The sequence below is a fragment of the Protopterus annectens genome, chromosome 2.part1 (assembly GCF_019279795.1).
Source record: "Protopterus annectens isolate FY-2018-M chromosome 2.part1, PAN1.0, whole genome shotgun sequence".
NCBI lineage: Eukaryota > Metazoa > Chordata > Ceratodontiformes > Protopteridae > Protopterus > Protopterus annectens.
The window spans coordinates 1,462,342,498-1,462,366,129 of NC_056729.1; the positions used below are offsets into that span (position 1 = coordinate 1,462,342,498).

At 47.0% G+C, this 23,632-nt stretch overlaps 1 protein-coding gene across 1 annotated transcript in view; it reads left to right on the forward strand.

Annotated features, from left to right (window-relative positions):
• RFC1 (replication factor C subunit 1) overlaps positions 1-23,632 on the forward strand; it is a 1,497,679-nt gene that overhangs the window by 573,971 nt on the left and 900,076 nt on the right. The window contains exon 8 of the mRNA XM_044063570.1: positions 23,449-23,556. Coding sequence (XP_043919505.1) covers positions 23,449-23,556 — 108 coding nt within the window. The remainder of the gene's footprint in view (positions 1-23,448; positions 23,557-23,632) is intronic.

Genomic DNA, 23,632 nt, shown 5'->3' on the forward strand with positions numbered 1-23,632 from the left:
TTACTTGGGCCCTTGGGCCGATAGCTTAGTACCTACCTATGAACCCTGGCTTCCCCAAAGTTTGTAGGAAGGTTGGAAGAGTGGCATTCCTGTGTGGAATAGTTAAGAATAAGTTGCACTTGTCTGTGATATACAAGTCTGGTACATGTGGTGGGCTTGAAGCTAATATTCCCCTATCTGGTAGAAGCAGATGTGACGACAAGACAAAGTTTGGTGTCCATGGACTTAGAAAACTTGAGTAGGGACCTGAAGTACCAAGACTGTGCTGTGACCACTGTTAAAGCCAGGCTGGTTTGACATATGCTTTTCTTACTGCATCGTATAGTACTGTACCCTTGTCAGAAACTTCTAGAATGTGAGGAAAAAGGCAGGAGGTTTAATAATTGTGATATTATGAATTTATTGGAAGGGTAATATGAATTTCATACTGAAAAGAACTTGATTCTACTGAATACTTGCTTATATATTACAAGTGCTGGTAAACTGAGTGTAAATGTTAAAATGTTAAAGCATAGGGATTTTGCCTTGACTTTGCCCCAGATGACCTGGGATCAGCTAGTATCCTGGGCATTAGAGGACCCAAGCTTGGAGGGAGGAAGTAGGGTTCAGTGGTTGTGTTAAGCTTGCCTGTCCCAGCAAGTTGGTAAGTTCTTGCTGCAGGAGCACCATCTGGAGAAAACCAGTAATGAAGTTCTTCTGTCTCACCGTTCATTCTTACTGATTGGTTCGGAGTCGATCCCTTGGCTCTGAGTCGGCCTACTACAAAGTTCGAGGATTTCCAAGTAGCTCGAGGCCACGTCCCTATCTCGTGATACACCTAGAGTTACCTCAGATCTAGTTTGCTGCTGCAACAGATCGGAGGTTCTCACTAGCTCGGACCAGTAAAAACCTTACCATTATATTTACTATTATATTTCTAAAAATTGTTGATATTTTCTTGAAAAATAGATAGTTAGGTAAGCTCTTATAGCTGTATTTGTAGTTTCCCTTTCTCTTGTGTGCCTTTTTTCATAGCTATATATTTGGCCTCATTTTTTTTTTCTTAGGCCTAAGGCAAGACAACGACCCTAACACTTTAGTCATAGGTGACTCTATAGTCAGGCGCACTGATGTCCCACTCACCAGGCTGAACAAAGAGAAAGCTACAGTCAGCTGCCTGTCTGGTGCCAGGATCCGGCACATAACGCATGCACTCAAATCACTCCACAACAAGTACAAATATGACTGTCATTGTACATGGTGGAGTGAATGACTTGAGATGTACCTCCCCGGACTACATGAAGAGACATGGAAGCGCTGTCAGATCATGTGACCCAGGCAGGTATGACCCTAACCCTGAGTAGCATCCTGCATTTGCCCAGAATGATACCACAATATAAGGACAAAATGATTGACTTCAACAATTGGCTAAGCTTCTGGTGTCATTCAAAGGGGATCCAGTATCTGTCTGCCTGAAACGACATTATCGACAGACCACAATGCTTTGCCAGAGATGGTCTGCACCTGTTGCCCCTGGGATTCAGGTTACTGGCTAAGGTTCTTACCTCCCCTATAGTACCTTTTTTAGGCAAAGTTCAAAGGACAAAACCACCACCGTAACCGGTACAAGCATGCAAATTCTGAAGGTAATGCTACTCAATGCTAGAAGTCTAAACCTCAAAATGCACTCTCTCGAGGCACTCCTAAAAATGGAGAACATCTATTATCTGTGCAGTAACTGAGACCTGGTTCAAGGCTCCAGAGAGTACCCCCGCAATACCAGGCTACAACTCTTACCACATTTTTCGTCCACCAAACCAGGACCGAAACACTGAAGGTGGAGAAGTGTCCATATTCACACCACCAGGCTAGTTGCCCAACACAATGTGTCTGAAATTCTCCAGGTGCAACTAACACTAGGTAAGACTGCAATCCAAATTGTATCTTGCTACAGATCCCCCATCATGCCCCAAGATTCTCACTACACCTTTCTAAACATACTGGAAAATATTAGGATACAACCAAACTCCCTAATACTTTGTGATTTCAACTACCCTGCCATTAACTGGGAAAACTACTCGTGTGCCAACACCTTTGCCCAACGGTTCTTGGAATTCATAAATTCCAATGCCCTGGATCTTATCTAGTAACAATTTGTTTTTGTTCATATTTATTAATATGCTTGGTTATGTACATTATTGTTTACATTTAAAGGATAGCAACTTTATAAACAAAGTTTATTGAATAATATATTAATCTTGTATTTATTAACAGGTTAGGTGAAAATATTGATTTAACATTTATATTTATTGGTATTATCTTAGTAATTTAAAGTGGAAAGTATTGCTTTAAAAGCTCTTTCAGTGATGTAATGATGTGCTTAAACACATTAGTTACCTTATTGGTTGATGTTTTAATTGGAATGAGTATTTTAAGAAGGGTTGTGATTTTGTTGTACATTGTCTGATGAAGTCTGGTGATTGACACCAGATGAAAGTGCCAACCTTGTGTTAAATAAAAACTTTTTGCTGACTTACTATCACTCGTTCCAGCTTTGTGTGCGGATTCTCTGGATTTACTGGTTTGGGCTTTGAGTTTTTTGTCTACAAGTTAATCCATAGTCCCACCAGGGGCTCCAATATCCTAGACCTGGTCATTACCAACATGGGAAGTTGATGCTCTACACCTATGGTCACCCCCTTGTTGGTCAGGTCTGACCATAAGCTAATCACCCTTAAAATCCACATCCCACCCCCCAGTAAGAAAACCTCCATAAAAAACTTCTCCAGAGCCAACTTCATGCTACTCAAGTCAGAAGTGACAAACTTCATGACACCCGTGCAGATGGGAACTGAAAGTTTGACTGCTGAATCCTACACTAAGGCAGTGTACGAGCACATCCATTCATGCATGAATCATGCCATCCCAAATAGAACCAAGATGCTCTCCTCCAAAGCAAGAAAGCCAATCTGGTGGTCCCCTGCCATAAACAAACGTTACAACAAAAGTAAGAAACTGTTGCAGAAAAGAGGAAAATCCCAGGATGCAGTAAACTCCCTTACCAGCCTCAGTAAGAAGTTGAGAATCCCACATAAAATCCTCCAAAGCTAGTTATGAAAATAAAATTGCCAAAGATTCCAAAGACAACCACAAAGCATTCTATAACTATGTCAAGAATCTAAATGACAATACTCAGATCTGCTCTGAGCTACAACAGAATGGCATTAAATATACTGATCCCAAGGATATTGCCAATATCCTGGCAGATCAATTCAGTGCCAACTTCTCCCCCTAAACGGCCCATCTCAATACTGGACGATTGCCAAATTCTGGTAATAATGGCCATACAGGTAAAAAAAACGCACTCTCCATAGCTAAGAATACAGCATCTATGGGACCAGATGACATCCCTGGCTGTGTATTACATGAACTACAAAATGAGCTGGCACCTCACCTAAGTGTCATGCTTAATCATAGCCTCACCTCAAGCTTCGTGCCCACTGAGTGGAGCACAGCTACAGTTATCCCACTCCACATGGGGGGATCCCCCTTGGATCCTCGGAACTACCGCCCCATCAGTCTGACGAGCCGGATCTTCAAGGCCATGGAACTTATAAACAAAGACATTGGCAACCTTCAAACACTGGACCCCACCCAGTTTAGGTTCGTGAAAACCAATCCTGTCTCCTGAACCTGATTGACTTCTTCGAATCAGTCTTCAGAGCCGTGGATGAGGGTAAGGCGGTCCACTGTCTGGACCTCGCCAAGGCCTTTGACACCATCCCCCACTCGGAAATCATAGCTAGACTTACTAAGCTGGGCATTAATCCCTACGTCACTTGATGGGTTGCCAACTGGCTTACTGACAGAACCCACACTGTAAAAGTAGCCGACTCCAAATCCAGCTCCAGACAAGTGGAGTACCTCAGGGTTCAGTCCTGGGACTTCTCTTGTTTGGCATCTACTTCTCTGAAGTGCAGGCCAACTCTAAGGGACTCTGGCTAACAAAGTTCACAGATGACTGCAAACTGGGAGCCATTATTGAATCCCCAAATGATGTGGATACTCTACAAAAGTGCCTTACAGAAGCAGATGCTTGGTGCCAGAGCCATGGGCTCAAGCTCAATGCCAAGAAATGTATAGTTATCCCCTTTGGGAAAAAACATGTACCCATGAATTACCACATAGGTGGCAGTACACTAAACACCAAGTGTGTGATAAGAGACTTAGGGACACAGGTGGACAGTGGTCTCACCTTCGATAACCACATTGCCACAACAGTCAGGAAATCCTTTTATGTGGCACACCTCATCACTAAGGGCTTTTCATCCAGAAAAAAAGAGGTCATTGTCTCTGTACTTGTCCCTCATTAGACCCATTATAGAATACAACACCCCTTTTGGTATGTACCTCTCAAGACATCTGCAACAACTGGAAAGGTTGCAGAAGTACCTCACTAAAAGAATTACAGGCCCAAAGCAGATGCCCTACACTGACTGCCTTAAAAAAAAACTCCAGCTGTACTCTATTGCATATCGTCTACTCAGAGGTGATCTCTGCTTAACATACAAGACCATGTCAAACCCAGAGCTTTTGGGCATGCTTCACTTAAAGAAATCCCAATCCCTCAGAGCCACATGCTCCAGGGTTCTAAACCTTGTCATCACAATAAACAAAACATGCTGGAGGGATAGGTTCCTAACCCAGAGACTCCCCAGACTCTGGAATAGACTGCCCATACATGTCAAGCAGAGCGCCTCTTTGGCCCGCTTCAAAAGGAACCTTGATGATTGGATGAAAGAAAAGAAATTCACCCCGGGGATCGCGTCAGTCGCCCTGCTAGACAGAGGTCCAGGGAAGTAAATAGTGTGAGAAGAAATAGCCAGGGAATTGTTATGGCTAGGCTTGTATAGGTCCTAGGGCCGATAGCCTAGTACCAATCTATGAACTTGTTTAAATTTCTGACTGAAAGTTGTTTAATCAGTGACCTTATGTCACCTTCTTTCTCAGAGATAGTATTGCGTGATTACTTAGTCACAACTTTATAGCTGTTAGTTAACTTTAGTAGTATGTAGTTTAGTGATTTGTCACTAATTGATAATATCTACTTAGATAATTAGTGTGCTAGATTTGTTAGCTATAGTTGAAGGGCTTGTGTGCTTATATTTAGCCTGTTTTTTTATTAGAAGGCATGTTCATATATTTGATTGTAGTTAGCCTTCGTTTAAAGAGCTTGTGTGTTTGTATTTAGCCTGTTTTTTATTAGAAGGCTAATTCATATTTGATTGTTGGGTGCGTCCATTTTTTTCTCTCATGGCTGATGACAAGGACAATCACCCTAAGTCCAGGTTTAAAAAATGCCCTAAATGTGGGCAGAAGATGTCTCACTGACAGCCATGTCCATTGTGTTTATTGTTTAGCTGCTTTACACTTGCAAGAAACCTGCTACATATGCCATTCCTTTTCCTCTCGGGTTCTCCAAGAGAGAGAGAAATTATTCCAGTGACAGAGGTTTATTGAAACCTTCTTTCCAGGAGGCTTTGAGTGACCAGGATGGATCTAGTAAGTCCTCAGTCTTCCAAGACTTCTGTGGAATCAAAAAAAAAATCAGAAAAGTCTTAAATCTGCTCCACAGGTCTCGGAGCCAACTGTCTTTTCTTTTCGGAGCTGGTCCCCGGTTTTGGAACCGGTATCTGAAATTCCAAAATCATCTTTACTTCAGTCGGTAGCATCGATCCATTCATCTCTGTCTTTTGTTAGCCTTTCAGATTTGGATGTGGATCGTGTGGTGCAGAAGCTTTTACAGGCACTGGCCTTTGCAAAAGTATCGGCTCCAACCCAGGCGGCTTTGGAGCCGAAGACCCTTATGCTAGCTACAACTCTTCCTCCTCCGAGCCATACCGGTCCTTCAGAGCTGAAGGAATTGGACTTGATTGTGGAGCCTTTGGAGCAGGCGCCTGCTTCAGTGTCTCTGGCTCTGTTCACTCTGACATCTTCTGCGCCGATCGAGGACTCTAGGAGTGGACACTCTCTGGTCAGGTCTGTAGAGGATATTCGAACCGACTTGTCTTTTCCGAGACTGCCTCTCGGGGCTTCGGCTCGGATGAGCTCTGCTCCTACCTCAGGCTCGGAGCCCACTGTGCCGGTGCTATCGACAGTTTCCTCTCATCACTCTGTCCCTTCGCATCAGAGCAGGGGTGCCTTCGAAGCCATGAGGAGAGTTATGTCTCCTAAGACATCCTCAACCTCAGGTCCGGCTTCTTCATCCCCTAAAGTGCCTGTCTGCTTCACGGATCCTGGCAAAGCGCAGAGACCCAGAGCCTCAGGAGGTCCCATTGGTTGGCCCATGGTCTTCCAGGACCTCACCAGAAGCTCCCACTGATTGGGGTTCCTAGGAAGAGAGTTTGTAAGGGGAAACATTTAGACTCCTCTCAGGAGTCCCTCACATCTGATACGGACTTGGATGAATCAGAAAGGTCCCCCTCTGAGGATATCTCATTTGCAGAGATACTTGAAATCCTTAGGCAGAGGGGTGACTGGCAGTCCACAAACCCTACTGAAGATGGGTCAGTTCTCCTGAAGGCTTTCAGGTCTCAGCCCTCCACCTCTTGGGTGTCTCCACCCTTTGATGAGCTTATGCAGTTGGTCTCATGAAGGGCATGGGAGTCTCTAGACACCATGGAGCCTTTCCCCCAGGAGGCCTAATAAGTTCATATCTGCCCCCCAAGATAAATCCTTCTTGACAAAAGGTGTGCCAGTTGATGCCATGATGGGTGGCAGCAGCCACCAAAAAGGAATTGTCAGAAACTTCCTCTTCTATCCATCCTCTAACAGAGACTCCAGGATCATGGATAGATATGGGAAGCGTATGTTTAGTTTGGCGACTTTTGCACTCCGTTCGCTTAACTACTTAACCCATTTCACGATACTACAGAGAGATCTCCTTAAAGAGCTGGGAGATGCACTTCAGGGTACAGTAGCTGCAGGAGCTACAGACATAGTTGCCTCCCAACCTGCTGCCCTCAACTCCATTGTTAACTCGTCCATGCACCTCATTTCATATGCAGCTGATGGAACGTGCAGGGCAGCCGGTACAGTTGCTCCTAGGAGACGCTCCTGGATGCACTTGTGTTCTTTCGTGGAGCCCTTCAAGTCATCCTTTGTGAATGCCCCTTTTGATGGCTTGTCCCTTTTCGGGCCCAAAGTTAAGGAAACTTTGACCAGGTGTGAGCAGGAGGGAAAGACTGTCTGCTGTCTGAGTCTGTTTTTCCATCTCTACCAGACCCTACCCCAAGGGTCAAAGGGGAGGGAAAATGTGGTTCCGAAAAGCCCAAGGAGCCTTTCAGGACATATGTGGTGAGCCTCTCTCCAGGGGCAGAGGAGGGGGCAATAATGGAAGACGCCGCCCTTGTGGCCGAGGGGGTTCACAAAACCAGGGAGACAGAGAGATCACTTCTTTGGGAAGCCCTACCAGCGCTCCTGAAAGGAGGCCTGCCTGTCCTGCTGTGGAGGCAGTCTGGAGTCGCTTATCTTTGTACCCAGATGCCAGTCTCAAAATAACAAATGACAACTGGGTACAAAGTATAATTTCCAGGGGATATTTCATCCCATTTGCCACACCCCCTCCACCGACAAGAAAAATCCGGGACGTTCCACCCAGTTACAGGGAACAAGCAACAGTAGAGGTCCAAACGTTGCTAAGAAAGTCATTCAGCCAGTCGCAGCAGACCAGACAGGATCCAGATCTTAGTCAAGATTCTTTAGTCTCAAAAAAGACAGGGGACTGGAGACCTATTTTGGACCTCAGCAGACTAAAAAAATCCGTCAAGAAAGAGAAGTTTCGGATGGTCAGGCTTCAGTCGATACTTCCCTTTTTAGGGAAAGACAGTTGGATGTGCTCGGTAGAGCTCCAGGATGCGTACTACCACATAAAAATGACCAGGCCATCCAGGGATCATCTGCGCCTCGGGCTGGGAGCCAATCCTTTCCAGTTTCGTGCCCTGCCCTTTGGTCTCACTACTGCCCCCAGAGTGTTCACCAAATGCATGGCAGTGGTCACAGCTCACCTGAGACATTTAGGACTCCAGGTGTTTCCGTACCTAGATGATTGGCTTCTCACCGCCACCACCAGGCATCAGCTCCTTCAATCCAGGGAATCGACTCTGTCACTCTGCAGCCAGCTGGGCCTTACAATAAACGCAGAAAAATTTGCCTTGTCACCATCGCAGTATATTGTCTTTATCAGAGCAGACCTGGACACCACCACCACCTCCACGCTAAGACTTCCAGTAGAAAGAGTCTTACTACTCCATCAGCAGGTCTGCATTCTGATATCCAAAAACAAGGCTCCAGCATCAGAAGTTCTGAAATTGTTAGGTATGATGGCAGCAGCAATTCTGGCCATGCCACTGGGTCATATGCACATGCGGATACTGCAATGGCTATTGTTCATTCAGTGGTCTTACCAAGAGCTCCCCGTGTCTTACCTGATAATGATCATAAACTCCTGCAAAAAGGATTTTCAGTGGTGGTTGAACTCACTTCATGTCACGATAGGACATCCCTTTGTTTTACCCCCACCAGCGGCCACAGTGACCACGGATTCTTCCCTGATAGGGTGGGAGGAGGGTATTTTCAGAGAACAGCCCAAGGCGCATGGACTGATCAAAAGACACATCTGCATATCTGTCTTAGAGATGAGAGCAGTACTTTTGGCGTTGCAGTACTTCCAGGACACACTTCTTCTGGGTACGATTGCGATCCAGACAGACAACATGTCAGTGGTCTGGTACTTGAACAAACAAGGAGGAACCAGGTCATGCCCCCTTTGTCGCAAGGCTGTAAGAGTATGGCAGTGGGCTATATCCACCCATTGCTTTCTGTTAGCAACGCACATCCCAGGGAAGTCCAACTTGATAGCAGACAAGCTGAGAGGAATGTTGTTGCCCCATGAGTGGTCCCTCAAAACAAAAATAGTGGGCAGGATATTTCACAGGTGGGGCCAGCCTTGCTGCGACCATTTTGCCAGTCACATGAACACAAAATGCAGAAGCTACTTTGCCCTGATTTCCCCCTTCGGGAGAAGCCCCAAGGGATGCACTCGTTCACGATTAGCCCCCAGGTCTCCTCTATGCATTCCCGCCAATCCCGTTGATACCCACGGTATTACAGAAAGCAAAAATCCCCTCATAAATCCTCCGAGGAAGCTATACCTTAGCAAGTGGGAAAAAAAATTCTGTATGGGCCTCTAAAAACAATATTGATCCTTACCAAGCCCCTATGGCCTCTATACTAGAATTTTTTACCATTATTTTCAGTAAAGGAACTGCAGCAGCAACAGTCCGTGTTCAAATTGCTGCCGTTTCTAATTTTCATCTTGGATTCGAAGGATTGAATATTATGTCACACAAATAATCCAAAGCCTTTCTCAAAGGGTCCTTTCATATCAGACCACATGTGAAATCTCCCTATTCCCCATGGAATCTAAGTTTTATGCTTTCCCGCATTATTCTTCCTCCATTTGAACCAGCTTCCTCATGTGACCTCAAATTTTTGTAATGGAAAACTATATATGTTGTGTAGTCAAATCTCACCTTAATTTTTTACATATGGGTTCAGAGCCGATCCTCTGCTTAGACTCGGACTATTTACAAGCCTGAAGACTTCTGGTTGGCTCGTGGCTAAACGAGTATCCCATAGTGCACCAGTACAAATCTCAGATCTCATTTGCCACGTCGATGAGTTCGGTTGTGCTTCTCTTGGCTCTGGCTAAGTGTCAAAATTTTTCTATTTAAATTTTGTATTACAGTTATTACTGTGTTGTAAGGTGCTATTATCCTAGGCAGTAGTATTTGATCTTTTTGGTGCATTCTTAGCTTAAACTTGTTTTTAGTCTGGTATTCTGTGTGCCAGTTTAGAGTTCTTTGTAGGCGCCATTGCATTTTCTTTCCTTATCAGATAGTTTGTGGTTGTTTTCCACTGCTAGTTAACAAGGGCTCCCGTTATTCTGTTGTTTTTTCTAGACTGTTATTGGCAGATTAGTTTCCTTAATCTGAGATTGTATTTTCGGCGGGGATCCACTGGTTATTTGCTAAGGGTTGGAGTTCCTCCCTTAGTACGTTAGTTATTTTCTTCAAATTGTTACCACATAGAGTAATATACAATTTTCTGTGTGTGCTTTTTCTGGTCTGTTTAATTAGAAGACCTAGTTTTCTGTCCATCTGGCTAGGCCCATTTAAGTTGGAGGACCTAGTCCTCGTGGTACTTCCTTCTGTGGGGCTAGGCCCATTTTAGTTAGAGGACCTGGTCCTCTCCCCTTCTTCTTCTTCCTTTCCTGTGTCTGTGTGTGTGAAATGTCTAAAGAGAGTAAGGAGCACAAACCTTCGGGTTTTAAGAAGTGCATGAAATGCTCCCAAAAGATGTCTTTAATGGATGGCCACAGTAGCTGTCTACTGTTTAGGGGCCATCCACCTGCAAGAATCGTACTTGTTCTGCCATGCTTTATCTCCTAGGGTGTTTCAGGAGAGAAGGAACAAACTTGTACTCGAGGGTCTACTAAAACCATCTTTTGAGGAAGTTCTATCCAGTTCTTCGGCTTTCTCCAAGTCTGGCAAATCTAAGTCTTTAAAAAGGCCTTCTCCGGCACCGGCTGGTGTCTCGGAGCCACCTTCTCAACAGTCAAAGTCTGCCTCTTCGCCTCCACTGCCTTCGGAGCCGAAGGAGAGAACCATTGTGGTGTCAGTCTGTTCAAAGTGTTTCGGAGCCGACCTCTGAACCTATTGAATCGGCAATTGAATCTGCTACTCGGAGCCGGTCTGTGGATTCCCCACCGGTTTCCGTGTTACTGAAGTCTCCACTGCCCCCTAGATCAAGATCCCTTGCTATGTCTTCCAGATCTTCCAGGAGCCTTTCGGAAGAAGGTATGGAGAGGGTAGTGTTGATACTCCTGAAGTCGTCTTCCTTACCAAAATTATTGTTGGCTCCGACCTAGTCTGTTCCGGAGCCACTTGATCCAGCTTTACCCTTGTCTGCTATTCCTCCTCAGAGCCATGTCAGACCTTTGGAGCCGGAGTGCTTGGTGCCACTGGAAGTACTATCGGTTCCAGCTCCCTTTGTAGCTGCTATGGAGCCAGGTTAGCCTCCGACACGCTCTGTGCCGACCATTGTGTCCAGTGGCTGAAGCTGTCCTGTCGGCACCGACAGGGAGGGTTGGAATCTATCTTCAGTCCTGAGCCTTCCTCTCGGTGCGTTGGCCAGGGTGAGCTTGGACCCTGCATCTATCACAGAGCCGACGGCTGTGGCTCCGACGTCAACCTTTGTCTCTTTGGAGCGGGGGAGGTCTTCAGAGCCGGAGAGGTCGGTGTTTGAGATGATGGCGTGATGCCTCATTCTCCAGCCACTACCAGTGGTACCAGCACTCTACCCCCGAGAGCACCCACTTCGGTCACGGCCCCTACTTTCTTCGGAGACAGCAGAGACCCTCAGCCTCAGGAGCCATCGGCTGGTGGCCTCACTCTTCTGAGGCCTCCTTGGAATGTCCTTTCGAGGAGCCTCCCCAGAAGAGGCTATGTAAGAGGAAACATGTTGACTCCCAGGATGAGTCCTTGACATAGGACAATGACCTTGAGGAGTCGGAAGGGTCCCCCAAGTCATCGTCTAACGATGACTCCTTTGTAGACATCTTGAAGATTTTTAAGCAGAAGTGCGACTGGCCCACTGTCAACCCTTCTGATGAGGAGTCTGTGTACCTGAAGGCTTTCGGGTCTCAACCTTCTGCCTCTTGGTCTCCACCTTTTGACGAACTGCTGGATCTAGTTAGTCAAAAGGTGTGGGATACTCCTGATGCCGTGGAGCCAGTCCCCAGGAGACCGAATAAGTTTCTGTCTGCCCCTCCTGGTAAAGAGTTTTTGTTTAAGGGAGGTGGTGGCTACAAAGAAGGAGCTAGCGGAGACTTCTTCCTCTGTTCATCCGCCAGATAAGGATTTTCGACAGATGGACAGATTTGGGAAGTGTATCTTTAGTTCAGCGGCATTTACCCTTCGGTCGTTGAACTATCTCACTCACTTCACGAGATTACAGAGGGATCTCCTCAAGGAGTTAGGAGATTCTATACAAGGTGCATGTACTGAGGGAATCCCTGACAAGATCTCTGCTCAGTTGTCCACCTTAAATTCTATAGTTAACTCCTCCATGCGGCTTATCTCTTATGCGGCTGATGGAGCGAGTAGAGCAGCGGGTTCAGGGGTTGTCCTGAGGTGTCACTGCTGGATGTGCTTGTGTAATTTTGCGAAACCGTTCAAGTCTACTTTCACCAACGCCCCATTTGATGGTTCCTCATTGTTTGGTTCTAAGGTGAAGGACACACTCACTCGGTGTGAGCAAGAAGGAAAGACACTTTCTGCCGTGGGAGTACATTTTACTGTTCCCTCTCGACCATAATCCAAAGGTCAAAGGGGTGGTAAAATGTGGTTCAAAAAGTCATAGAGGGTCTTACCGGACACACAGGGTGAACCCTCCTTCAGAGGCAGAGGAGGAGGAGGAAATGGGTGACGTCGCCCTAGAGGCAGGGGCGGTCCGCAGTACCAGCAAGGCCGTGATTCCTTTCGGGGACAGCCATGTCAGCGCTCCTGATGTGAGGCCTGACTGCGTTTCTCTGGGGCCGGTTGGGGGTCCCATTTCTTTGTATCCAGAAGCCTGGCTAAATATCACTCAAGACAAGTGGGTACAAAGAGTTCTTACCAGAGGCTATATCATACCCTTTTCCCTTCCACCATTTGTTCCCAAGAAGATCCCAGATGGTACCACCTAATCACAGGGATCAGGCAACTGTGGAGATCAACAAGTTGCTTTTAAAAAGAGTCATCCAGTCTGTTCCAGCAGACCATATAGGATCCGGAACTTACTCCAGGTTCTTTTTAGTACCAAAACGAACCGGAGATTGGAGGCCAATATTGGACCTCAGCAGGTTAAACAAATCCGTGAAGGACAAGTTTCGGATGGTAACTCTGCAGTCGATACTCCCGTTGTTGGGGAAAGATTATTGGATGTTCTCTCTCGATTTCCAAGACGCCTACAACCATATAAAAATGGACAAGGCATCAGGGGCCATCTACACTTCTGGCTGGGAGCCAGTCATTATCAGTTTCGTGCTCTGCCCTTTGGTCTCACCACAGCCCCCTGGGTGTTCATCAAATGCATGGCAGTAGTGACAGCTCATCTGAGACGTCAGGGATTCCATGTGTTTCCATATTTGGACGACTGGCTCCTGACCACCCCCACCAGACATCTACTCTTCCAAAGTAGAGACCCCACTATTTAACTTTGTGCTCAGTTAGGGATCTCCATAAATTGAGAAAAATCTGCATTATTGCCCTCTTAATCTGTGATTTTTATAGGAGCAGATGTAGACACAGTGAACATGACAACTCGTTTCCCCGCCGACAGGGCACAAAGCTTAAACTCTCAAATTCAGTGTCTTCTCCCATTGCGGAAGGTCAAAGTGAAGTGGGTTTTTCAGCTCCTCTGGATTATGGCTTCCACCATTCTATTAGTACCATTAGTCAGGTTGCACATGAGAATTTTCCAGTGGCTTCTGTCTTCGCAATGGTCCTTCCAATATTTCCCGCGGAGTCATCCAATCCTGCTGACGGATTTGTGCAAGAAGAACCTTCTTTGGTGGATAGCCCCCAACAAGTTGATCATGGGCACCCTCTTTGTTCCTGCCCAACCCGTTGCCACTGTGACCACGGATGCCTCCCAGATCGGGTGTGGGGGGGGGGCATTATTTTGGCAGGACTGTCCAAGGCACATGGCAAGAACACAAGGCTCACCTGCATATCAATGTTCTGGAGATGAGGGTGGTGCTCCTGGCGTTGGAAGCACTTCAAGACCTTCTTCCTGTCTGGACTGTTGCGAAACAATCAGACAGCATGTCGGTAGTTTGGTATATCAACAAACAGGGCGGTACCAGATCTTACCCACTCTGTCGAGAGGCCATGTGAGTTTGGGAATGGGCGATTTCTTCCAAGCGCTTTCTGGTTGCAATGCACATTCCAGGGACGACCAATGTGTTAGCCGACAAGCTCAGCCGGGCGATCCTACTGCCTCAGTGTCTCTGAAACAGGAAACAACGGAACAGATTTTCTGCAAATGGGGACAGCCTTGCTGCAACCTCTTTGCCAGCCCAGTCAATAACAAATGTAGCAGTTATTTTTCCCTCATTCCCCCTCCGGGGGAGACACCCAGAGACGCTCTGGCTCACGATTGGCCCATGGGACTTGTGTATGCTTTTCCTCCATTTCCTCTCATTTCCAAAGTGATTCAGAAAGCCAGTCGGCTGGGAAGCAAGTTGATCCTCATAGCTCCTTACTGGCCTCGTCAGGTCTGGTTCCCCTTTCTCGGGCCTCTTCTCCTGGACGATCCTTGTATCCTGGACCCAGCTCCAAATCTGTTGACTCACATGTCAGGTTCACTACATCCCTCAATCCACACCCTCAAGTTGACAACGTGGCTGCACCAGTTCCATCCGTAGTCGGGCTTCATGCTGCATCATCCTCAGTATCACATATATTCTTATGTCCTCACGTAAACCTTCAACTAGGAGGCTGTATGGCAGTAAATGGAAAAGATTTTCTATTTGGGCACAGAAAATGAATGTAGATCCCTACACTGCTTCTATCCCTGGGATTTTGGAATTTCTCTCTGAGCTTTTCCAACAAGGAGCTGCCGCCACCACTATCAGAGTCCAATTGGCAATTTCTCATTTTCACTTAGGGTTCCCAGATAACAATTTAATGTCTCATAAGCTATGCAAGATCTTTTTGAAAGGAATCACTCTTTTGAGACCACCACTGCAAGAACCTGTGGCTTCTTGGGATTTAAATTTTGTGTTGTCCAAACCGTTTGAACCTTCCCACTTTTCATTGAAATTTTTGTCTTGGAAGACTTTGTTTTTGGTAGCTATTACGTCAGCTAGACTGGTATCGGAGCTACAAGCCTTGTCTGTTAAGTCACCTTATTTGATCTTTCACAAGGACAGGGTGTCACTGCGTACTAATCCCTCCTTTGTCCCCAAAGTTTGTTCCCCTGCTACCTTAAATCAATCCATAGAGCTCCCAGTTTTCTTCCCTAATCACTGTAATGCAGCTGAATACCTTTTTCATCAGCTGGACGTTCATAGAAAACTACGATGTTATGTGATCCTATCTCGCCTACATTCTGTACTGATGGGCTCGGAGCCGATCCTCGGCTCCGGCTCGGCACGCTATGCTATAGAGCGAAGCCTCTTATTGGCTGAGCTATTCTCTATCCCAGGATGCACCACCGCTAATCCCCCAGATCTCGTTTGCCGCTTACAAGCTAGGACGTGGTCTCGAACTTGGCTGAGCTAAGTGGTGTTTTTTTGTGAAAGTTTCTGTCAGAAATTTCGAAATTCTTTATCCAAAAGCTGTTTTAACAGCTGTTAGTGTGTATACGTGTGTTTTTTTGGAGAATTTGTGGTAAAAATTTGTGTTACATAGGGAAAGGTTTCCATTTAAGTTAGAGGGGCCTTCCCCTCGTTCTTGATGAGTTTTTTTCTTGTTGTTTCTGAGGTCAAGTACCTGTTTAAGTTAGAGGGTTCTTGGCCCTCTTTTGGTGTTATTCGTTTAGTGTTGGGCTTGCGCTCTTGTTAAAAAAAAAAAAAAAAGTTCTTCAATTTCTCTGTTTGTACTGTTTTTTTCTCAGACAGATATTTGGGCAAAGTAATTACATTATGTCTAAGGAGCATAGACCCTCTGGGTTTAAAAAGTGCACGAGATGTAACTATAAAATGTCCATCACAGATGATCACTCCTTATGCGTGTACTGCTTAGGCGCCAAACATCTCCAGGAGTCCTGCAGAGTGTGTCACGCCTTTTCCTCTTAGGTCCTCCAAGAGAGGAAGAATAAATTGATTTTAAAAGGGCTTATCAAGCCCTCCTTTGAAGAGTCCTTATGTTCCTCTCCCTCTCCAGCTAAGAAAAAGAAATCGTCGGCTCCGACCAGTCCGTCGGAACCGACAACTAAGAAACCTAGGCAGGCTTCTCCTTCGGCTCCACGGACTTCGGAGCCGAGGGCGGAACGGTCTGCCTCGATGCCTCCAGCCTCGACTCCTCTGGTTTCGGAGCCGATGGCTGGGGCTTCGAGAGGCGGGTCACCTTCATCGGCTCCACTGATTTTGGAGCCGATGAGGGTTGCCGGCTCAGACTCTTCCCCCTCGGCGCCGAAGCCCACCTCGGCACCGAGGGAAATTGTTTTGGAATCTCCCTCTGCACCAATACTGGTCAAGTCGATTCAGAGCCGGTCCCCCAGTCCTTCGGAGCCGATGGAGAAGTCTGTTCAGACTCTGTCGGTCTCCTCCTGATCTTCCAAGATGTCTGATTCGGACATCGACAGGGTGCTCCTAAGACTTTTTCAGTCTCCTGTATTCCAGAAATTAGTTTCGGCTCCGGCCCATTCGGCTTCGGAGCCGATGACCCACCCTGTAGTTCTGGTTCCTCCTCCAACAGCCTCGGCACCATTGGAGCCGGTGCTGGTGGAGCCGATGGAGGTTTTCGGGTCGGCTCCGACCCTTACTCCAACCCCAGCTCTCGAGTCGGAGTTCGGTACACGGACCTCCTCTGTCGGCCCTGGGGGGATGCTTCGGGACCAATGTTTTCGGTTCCGAGCCTTCCTCTCGGTGCATCGGCTGCAGGGGTACCGTCTACTGTTGTGGCCACGGGGGTTGGACCTTCCCAGGACTCTGGCGGTCCGGCCTTCAGGGCCATGAGGAGTGCTTTGGCCAAATCCTCTTTGGCTACCTACACGGTTTCACCAGTACCTTCCATACACACGGAGACCGGGTCTTTGGTAGTCCCCCTGTCCCTAGACAGCGGAGCCCCGGGGCCTGAGGTCACCCCCAGTGGGAGTTCCCCCCCTCCTGGAGGTCCCTCTGAAGGTTCTTCAGAGGAACCCCCAAGGAAAAGACTGTGCAAGAGGAAGCACGTCGACTCCCCTGAGTCTCTAACGTCGGACACTGATCTTGATGATGCGGAGGGGTCCCCTAAGTCGTCCTCAGATGATGTCTCCTTCGCAGACATCTTGGAAGCCCTCAAACAATGAGGCGGCTGGCATTCCAAACCCCCTTCCGCTGACGAGTCGGTGTTCCTCAAGGCCTTCGGGGCTCAGCCCTCCGCCTTTCGACGAGCTCCTAGATTTGATCTGTCGAAGGGCGTGGGAACATCCAGACTCTGTGGAACCGGTGCCTGCTCGCCCAAACAAGTTCTTATCAGCACCCCCAGAGAAGGAGTTTTTGACCAAAGGTGTGGCTGTAGATGCCTTGGTGGTGGCATCTGCTACCCAACAAGATGTAGCAGAGGCTTCGACGTCCGTCCATCCTCCTAATAAGGAGTCTAGGAGCATGGATCGGTACGGGAAGCGCACCCTCAGTTCAGCGGCCTTTACCTTAAGGTCCCTGAACTATTTAGCGCACTTCACTAGATTTCAGAGGGATCTGATCAAGCAGCTTTCAGATGACCTCTGGGTAACCTACCTGAGCAGCTGGCCCAGACGGTTGGCTCTCAGTTGGCTACGCTGTTATCCATATCAAACTCGTCCATGAGGCTCATTTCATATGCAGCCGAAGGGGCGAGTAGAGCGGCGGGTACGGGTGTTGCTCTACGGAGGCAAGCCTGGCTCCGCCTGTGTCATTTTGCGGAAGCCTTTAAGTCTTCCTTTGCCAACGCTCCCTTTGATGGGTCCTCTTTGTTTGGACCCAAGGTAAAGGACACGTTGACCCGCTGCGAGCAAGAAGGTAAGACTCTGACTGCCGTAGGGGCATGATTTTCCTCTCCCTTTCGGCCTTATCCCAAGGCTAAAAGAGGAGGGAAAATGTGGTTCCGTAAGTCCCAGAAGTCTTATCCCTCGCAGCAGGACGATCCCCCTTCTAGAGGCAGAGGAGGGGGAAATTTTTCTGGAAGACGCCGTCCCAGAGGCGACAGAGGCCCCCGCAACACTGGAGACCGCAAGTCCTTTTGTGGCTCTTCAGCCTTCCACAATCCCTGAAGGATTGCCCGACTGTGCAGCTAAGGAGCCAGTCGGGGGTAGTTTTTCGAGGCACCTAAAAGCCTGGGAGGGTATCACTCAGGACCGATGGGTGCTTTGAATCATCGCCGGAGGTTACGCCATCCCTTTTTCTCACTCCCCACCGCCGTCCAAGAGAATCCCGGACCCGCCACCCAGTCAACGGGAAATCGCAGCCTTAGAAGTCTCAAAGCTGCTTCAAAAAGGAGTCATCCAACCGGTCCCCGCAGACCAGATCGGATTAGGGACTTACTCAAGATTCTTTTTGGTGCTAAAAAAGACCGGGGACTTGAGGCCCATTTTGGATCTCAGCATCCTAAATCGATCAGTCAAAAAGTCCAAGTTCCGAATGGTCACCTTACGATCCATTCTCCCACTGCTGGAGAAAGGTGTTTGGATGTGCTCCATAGATCTCAAGGACGCCTATTACCACATACTGGTAGATCAGGCGTCTAGGAGACATTTGCGCTTCAGCCTGGGAGACAGTCATTTTCAGTTCTGCGCACTGCCCTTTGGTCTCACCACAGCCCCCCAGGGTGTTCACCAAATGTTTGGCGGTCGTGACTGCTCACCTGAGGAGTCTAGGATTCCAGGTGTTTCCGTATCTGGACGACTGGCTCCTAACTGCCACCTCCAGGCGTCTACTGTTACAAAACCTACAAGCCACAATATCACTAGGCACTTCCCTTGGAATCACCTTCAATTGGCCAAAGTCTGTGTTGCTGCCATCTCGGCGCATAAGGTTCATCGGAGTAGAGATAGACTCGAACCTAATGCGGGTCTATTCCTACAGAAAGGATACAAACTATACAGGCTCAAGTCCGAGCCTTGATTCTCAGATCCAAAGCTCCAGCCAGTATGGTCCTGCAGCTATTGGGCTCTATGTCGGCCACTGTTCTTCTAGTCCCCTTAGCAAGATTGCATATGAGAATTCTGCAGTGACTCCTTTCGACACAGTGGTCCTTTCAGGATCTCCCTCTTAGTCACCTCATCCGGATCACGGAAACTTGCAAACGGGACCTTCGCTGGTGGCTGGTGCCCTCCAATCTGGATCAGGGGCGACCCTTTGTTCCACCTCCTCCTGTGGCCACTTTGACTACGGACGCCTCCCAGATGGGGGGGGGGGGGCATTCCCTGGGCAGGTCAGTCCAAGGCAAATGGCATTCGGAAGAGAGCCTCCTTCATATCAACATTTTAGAAATGAGGGTGGTGTTTCTGTCCCTACAAGCCGTTCACGATTACCTCCCTCAGGGCGTAATTGCCATTCACTCCAACATGTCAGTAGTCTGGTACCTGAACAAGCAGGGAGGGACTAGATCCTACCCCCTTTGCAGAGAGGCCATGAGAGTTTGGGAATGGGCAGTGACGACCAAATGTTTTCTAGTGGCGACTCATATCCCTGGCAAGTCCAACGTGATAGCCGACAGGCTAAGCAGAACAATTCTCTCTCCTCACGAGTGGTCTCTGAACGATGCAGTGACAACTCAGATCTTCAGCAGATGGGGAACTCCTTGTTGTGACCTCTTCGCAACCCCGCTGAACGCGAAGTGCAAGAACTTCTTCTCTCTCACTCCAGCTCCGGGGGAGAGTCCTATGGACGCATTAGCCCATCCTTGGCCCAACGGCTTGCTATACGCCTTCCCCCAGTTCCCCTCCTTCCCAGAGTGATCCAAAAGGCGTCTCACTTGGGGAGCAAAATGATTTTGGTTGCCCCTTACTGGCCTCGTCAGGTATGGTTCTCCTATCTTCGGAGATATGCACTGGACGGTCCATGGTTCCTGGATCAGATCCCAGACCTATTAATTCATCAGTCGGGACAACTCCATCAGTCCCTTCACACTTTGAAGTTAACAGCTTGGCTCCTCCTCTTCCGACTATAGTCAGGAATCATACCTTAGACCCAGAAGTCATTCATATCTTATCCTCGGCCCACAAGTCTGCCACTAAAAAATTGTATACTAGCAAATGGAAGAGATTTGCTATTTGGGCTCAACTCCGGGGTCTGGATCCCATCACTGTTCAGGTATCGGAAGTCCTGAAATTTCTGACTTCCCTATTTAATCAAGGTTCTTCAGTCTCTACCATCAAGGTCCAATTGGCAGCTATTTCCAATTTCCATGAATCTGCAAACCCACCTTTAATGAGCAACAGATTGTGTAAAACCTTCATGAAAGGTGCTCTGCTTTTACGACCTCCGATTTCTTATCCTGCTCCTCCGTGGGATCTCGATGTGGTGTTACGTGCCTTAACCTCCTCCCCCTTCGAGCCAGCAGCAACATGTGATTTGAAATTTCTTTCTTGGAAAACCACCTTTCTGGTCGCGATCACTTCTGCCAGAAGTTTCAGAACTTCAAGCTCTGTCTGTAAAACCACCGTACCTGGTTTTTCACAAAGATAGAGTATCCCTCAGGCCTGATCCATCTTTTGTCCCTAAAGTTTGTTCCAGTTTTTGCCTGCAACAGTCACTAGAACTTCCAGTTTTCTTTCCAAAGTACTCAAACAAAGCGGAATACATCTTCCACACATTGGATGTTCATAGGCAATTGCGCTTTTATTTAGACAGGACCCAACAAACACGGAAAACAGATCAGTTGTTTGTGTCCTTTTCAGATAATAAATTGGGCAAATCCGTCACAAAGGTCACTATTGCCAAATGGATCAGGGACTGTATTAGTCAGGCATATTCCTCTTCTAATAAAGAGCTTACAACCTCTATCAAAGCTCACTCTACAAGAGCTATGGCTACTTTAATAGCATTCCATTCTAAGCTTGCCATTAGTGACATTTGTGCTGCGGCTACATGGTCTTCCCCGCACACTTTCATTTCCCACTACAAATTGGATGTGGCATCTCGGGGGCGAGCTTCATTTGGTTCCACAGTGCTCAGGAGTGTTTTCCAGTGAGCCACCCAGGATTTAGGTGCTAGGGACGCTGTCCCATCAGTACAGAATGTAGGCGAGATAGGATCACATAACATCTTTTAGTTATGTACTTACCATAACTTTAGATGTTTGGGATCCATCTCGCCTACATTCCTAATACCCACCCTCCTTCCCCCTGCCTTGGAGATCAGAAGAGATCGGACGGTCCGAATTCCATTGTTTCATCTTGAAACATCTGGCAATGTTATATAAACAGTTGTGTGTGTGCATGAATGCGGACAAACAAGATCTGGGGGATCAGCGGTGGTGCATACTGGGATAGAGAATAGCTCAGCCAATAAGAGGCTTCGCTCTATAGCATAGCGTGCCGCGTCGGAGCCGAAGATCAGCTCCGAGCCCATCAGTACAGAATGTAGGCGAGATGGATCCCAAACATCTAAAGTTATGGTAAGTACATAACTAAACGTTTTTATTTACAGAGGACCAAGGAATTTAGGAAATCAGATCAACTATTCATTTCCTTTTCTGACTCCAGATTGGGCTTACCAGTTTCTAAAGTGACACTAACTGGATTTCCAGTTGCATAGCCTTTATCTACAGTTCGGAGGGCAAACCTTTACCCTGCAGGATCAAGGCTCATTCTACTAGGTCGCTGTCTACCTCTGCAGCCTTTCAAGCCAGGGTCCCACTTGATGATATTTGTGCAACAGCTACGTGGGCTACCCTTCACACTTTTATTACAAATTGGATTTAGCTTCCAGGGGTAGAGCATCCTTTGGCTCCATCGTGCTTAAGAGTATTTTCCAGTGAGCCACCCAAGAATAAGGCGCTACGGATGCTGTCCCATATGTAAAAATGAAGGTGAGATTGGACTACACAACATAAAGAAGTTATGTACTCACCATAATGTTCCATGTTGGTAGTCCATCTTACCCTTCTTTATCAACCTGCCCTCCTGCCCCCATCCTGGAAGATCTGGAGATGATGATAATAATTTAGGTATATTTGGTTGGAGACCCTTTAGTATTGGTTTGTCTGTTATGTTTTTTTTCTTCTAGTGAGCAGCAAACAAGATCTGGGGTTTGTACTGGTGCACTATGGGACACCTGCTTAGCCACGAGCCAACCAGAAGTCTTCAAGCTTGTAAGTTGGCCATGTCGGAGCTGAGGATCGGCTCCGAACCCATATGTAAAAATGAAGGGTGAGATGGACTACCAACATGGAACGTTATGGTGAGTACATAACTTCTTTTTTTAGGGGCTTTTATTTCTGCCCACAGTGTGTCAGAGGTTCAGGCCTTGTCCATTAAACCTCCTTACTTGATTTTCCATGCTGACAGTCTCACTTTGAACAAACCCCTCTTTTTTGCCTAAGGTATGCACTGAAACTAATCTTAACGAAATTATTGATTTGCCAGTTTTCTTCCCCACTCACTCCAACAGTCTATAATATAATACATGCTGCACAAACTTGATGTTCATAGACAGCTCAGATTTTATTTGGATAGAACAAAAGATTTCAGGAAATTAGATCAGCTTTTTGTTTCCTTTTCAGACTCCAGGAAAGGTATGCCAGTGGCTAAACAACTCTGTCTAAATGGTTATCTGATTGCATCACCTTTGCTTGTTCAGCTGCCAATATGCCCTTACAGCATAAAATTAAAGCTCACTCAACCAGAGCAGTTTCTACATCATCTTCTTTTTCTGCCAGACTTCCTATTGATAACATTTGTGCAGCAGCCACTTGGTCGAAACCTCCATACCTTTATCACTCATTACAAAGTTGACAGGGCCTCCTTTGGATCCACGGTGCTGAAAAATATACTCCCGTGAGCCACCTGAGGTAGATGGTGCTTGGGACGCTACCCATCAGTAAGACTGAACGACGAGAGAGAACAAAGTTAATGTTCCATGTGAGCTGTTCATCTCACCTTCATTCTCATGTCTTTCCCTCCTACCCCCGCCTGGGTTTTCAGAATACCGAAATGCTAGATCCTTCCTGGTCACTCAACCCTTCTATACTTCCTCTTATGGAGTTCTAGAATGACATATGGTATACGCAGCAAACAAGATATGAGGTAACTCTAGGTGCATCATGGGACAGGGACTTGACCTCGAGCTACTTGAAATCCTCGAGCTTTGTAGTAGGCCCACTCGGAGCTGATGGATCGGTTCCAAACCCATCAGTAAGAATGAAGGCGAGATGAACTACTCACATGGAATGTTATGGTAAGTGCATAACTTTTTTATTGTCATTTGAATATGGAGTCTGAGGTGAGAACCCAGTCAAGGAATGTTAGCCCTTCATCTAATCCTGTCTGGTGTGTGGAAGTATGCATTCTCCCTTGACTTGTCCTTGGTTTGTCTGGTAGGAAATAGACACCATATGTTAGCCTGGGTGTGGGAGATGGGAACCAAAAATGTATGTTTAAAAAAAAAAAAAAAAAAAAAAAAGTGTAGTAATATGAAGGTAACTCTGTTAATTCATTTTTTCATTTGTTTGCTTTAAGTCTGAAAACACCACAGAGTCTGAGAAGAAGCGCCAGAATTTTATGGCTTATAAGAACTTCCTAAACAGGGAAGGCCCGAGAGCACTAGGCTCAAAAGACATCCCTCAGGTAAGAGAGAAGTTTACTCAGGAACTGCATTTCAGTAACGCACTGTTTTGTTTTCATATTTTACTTTGAGTGATGT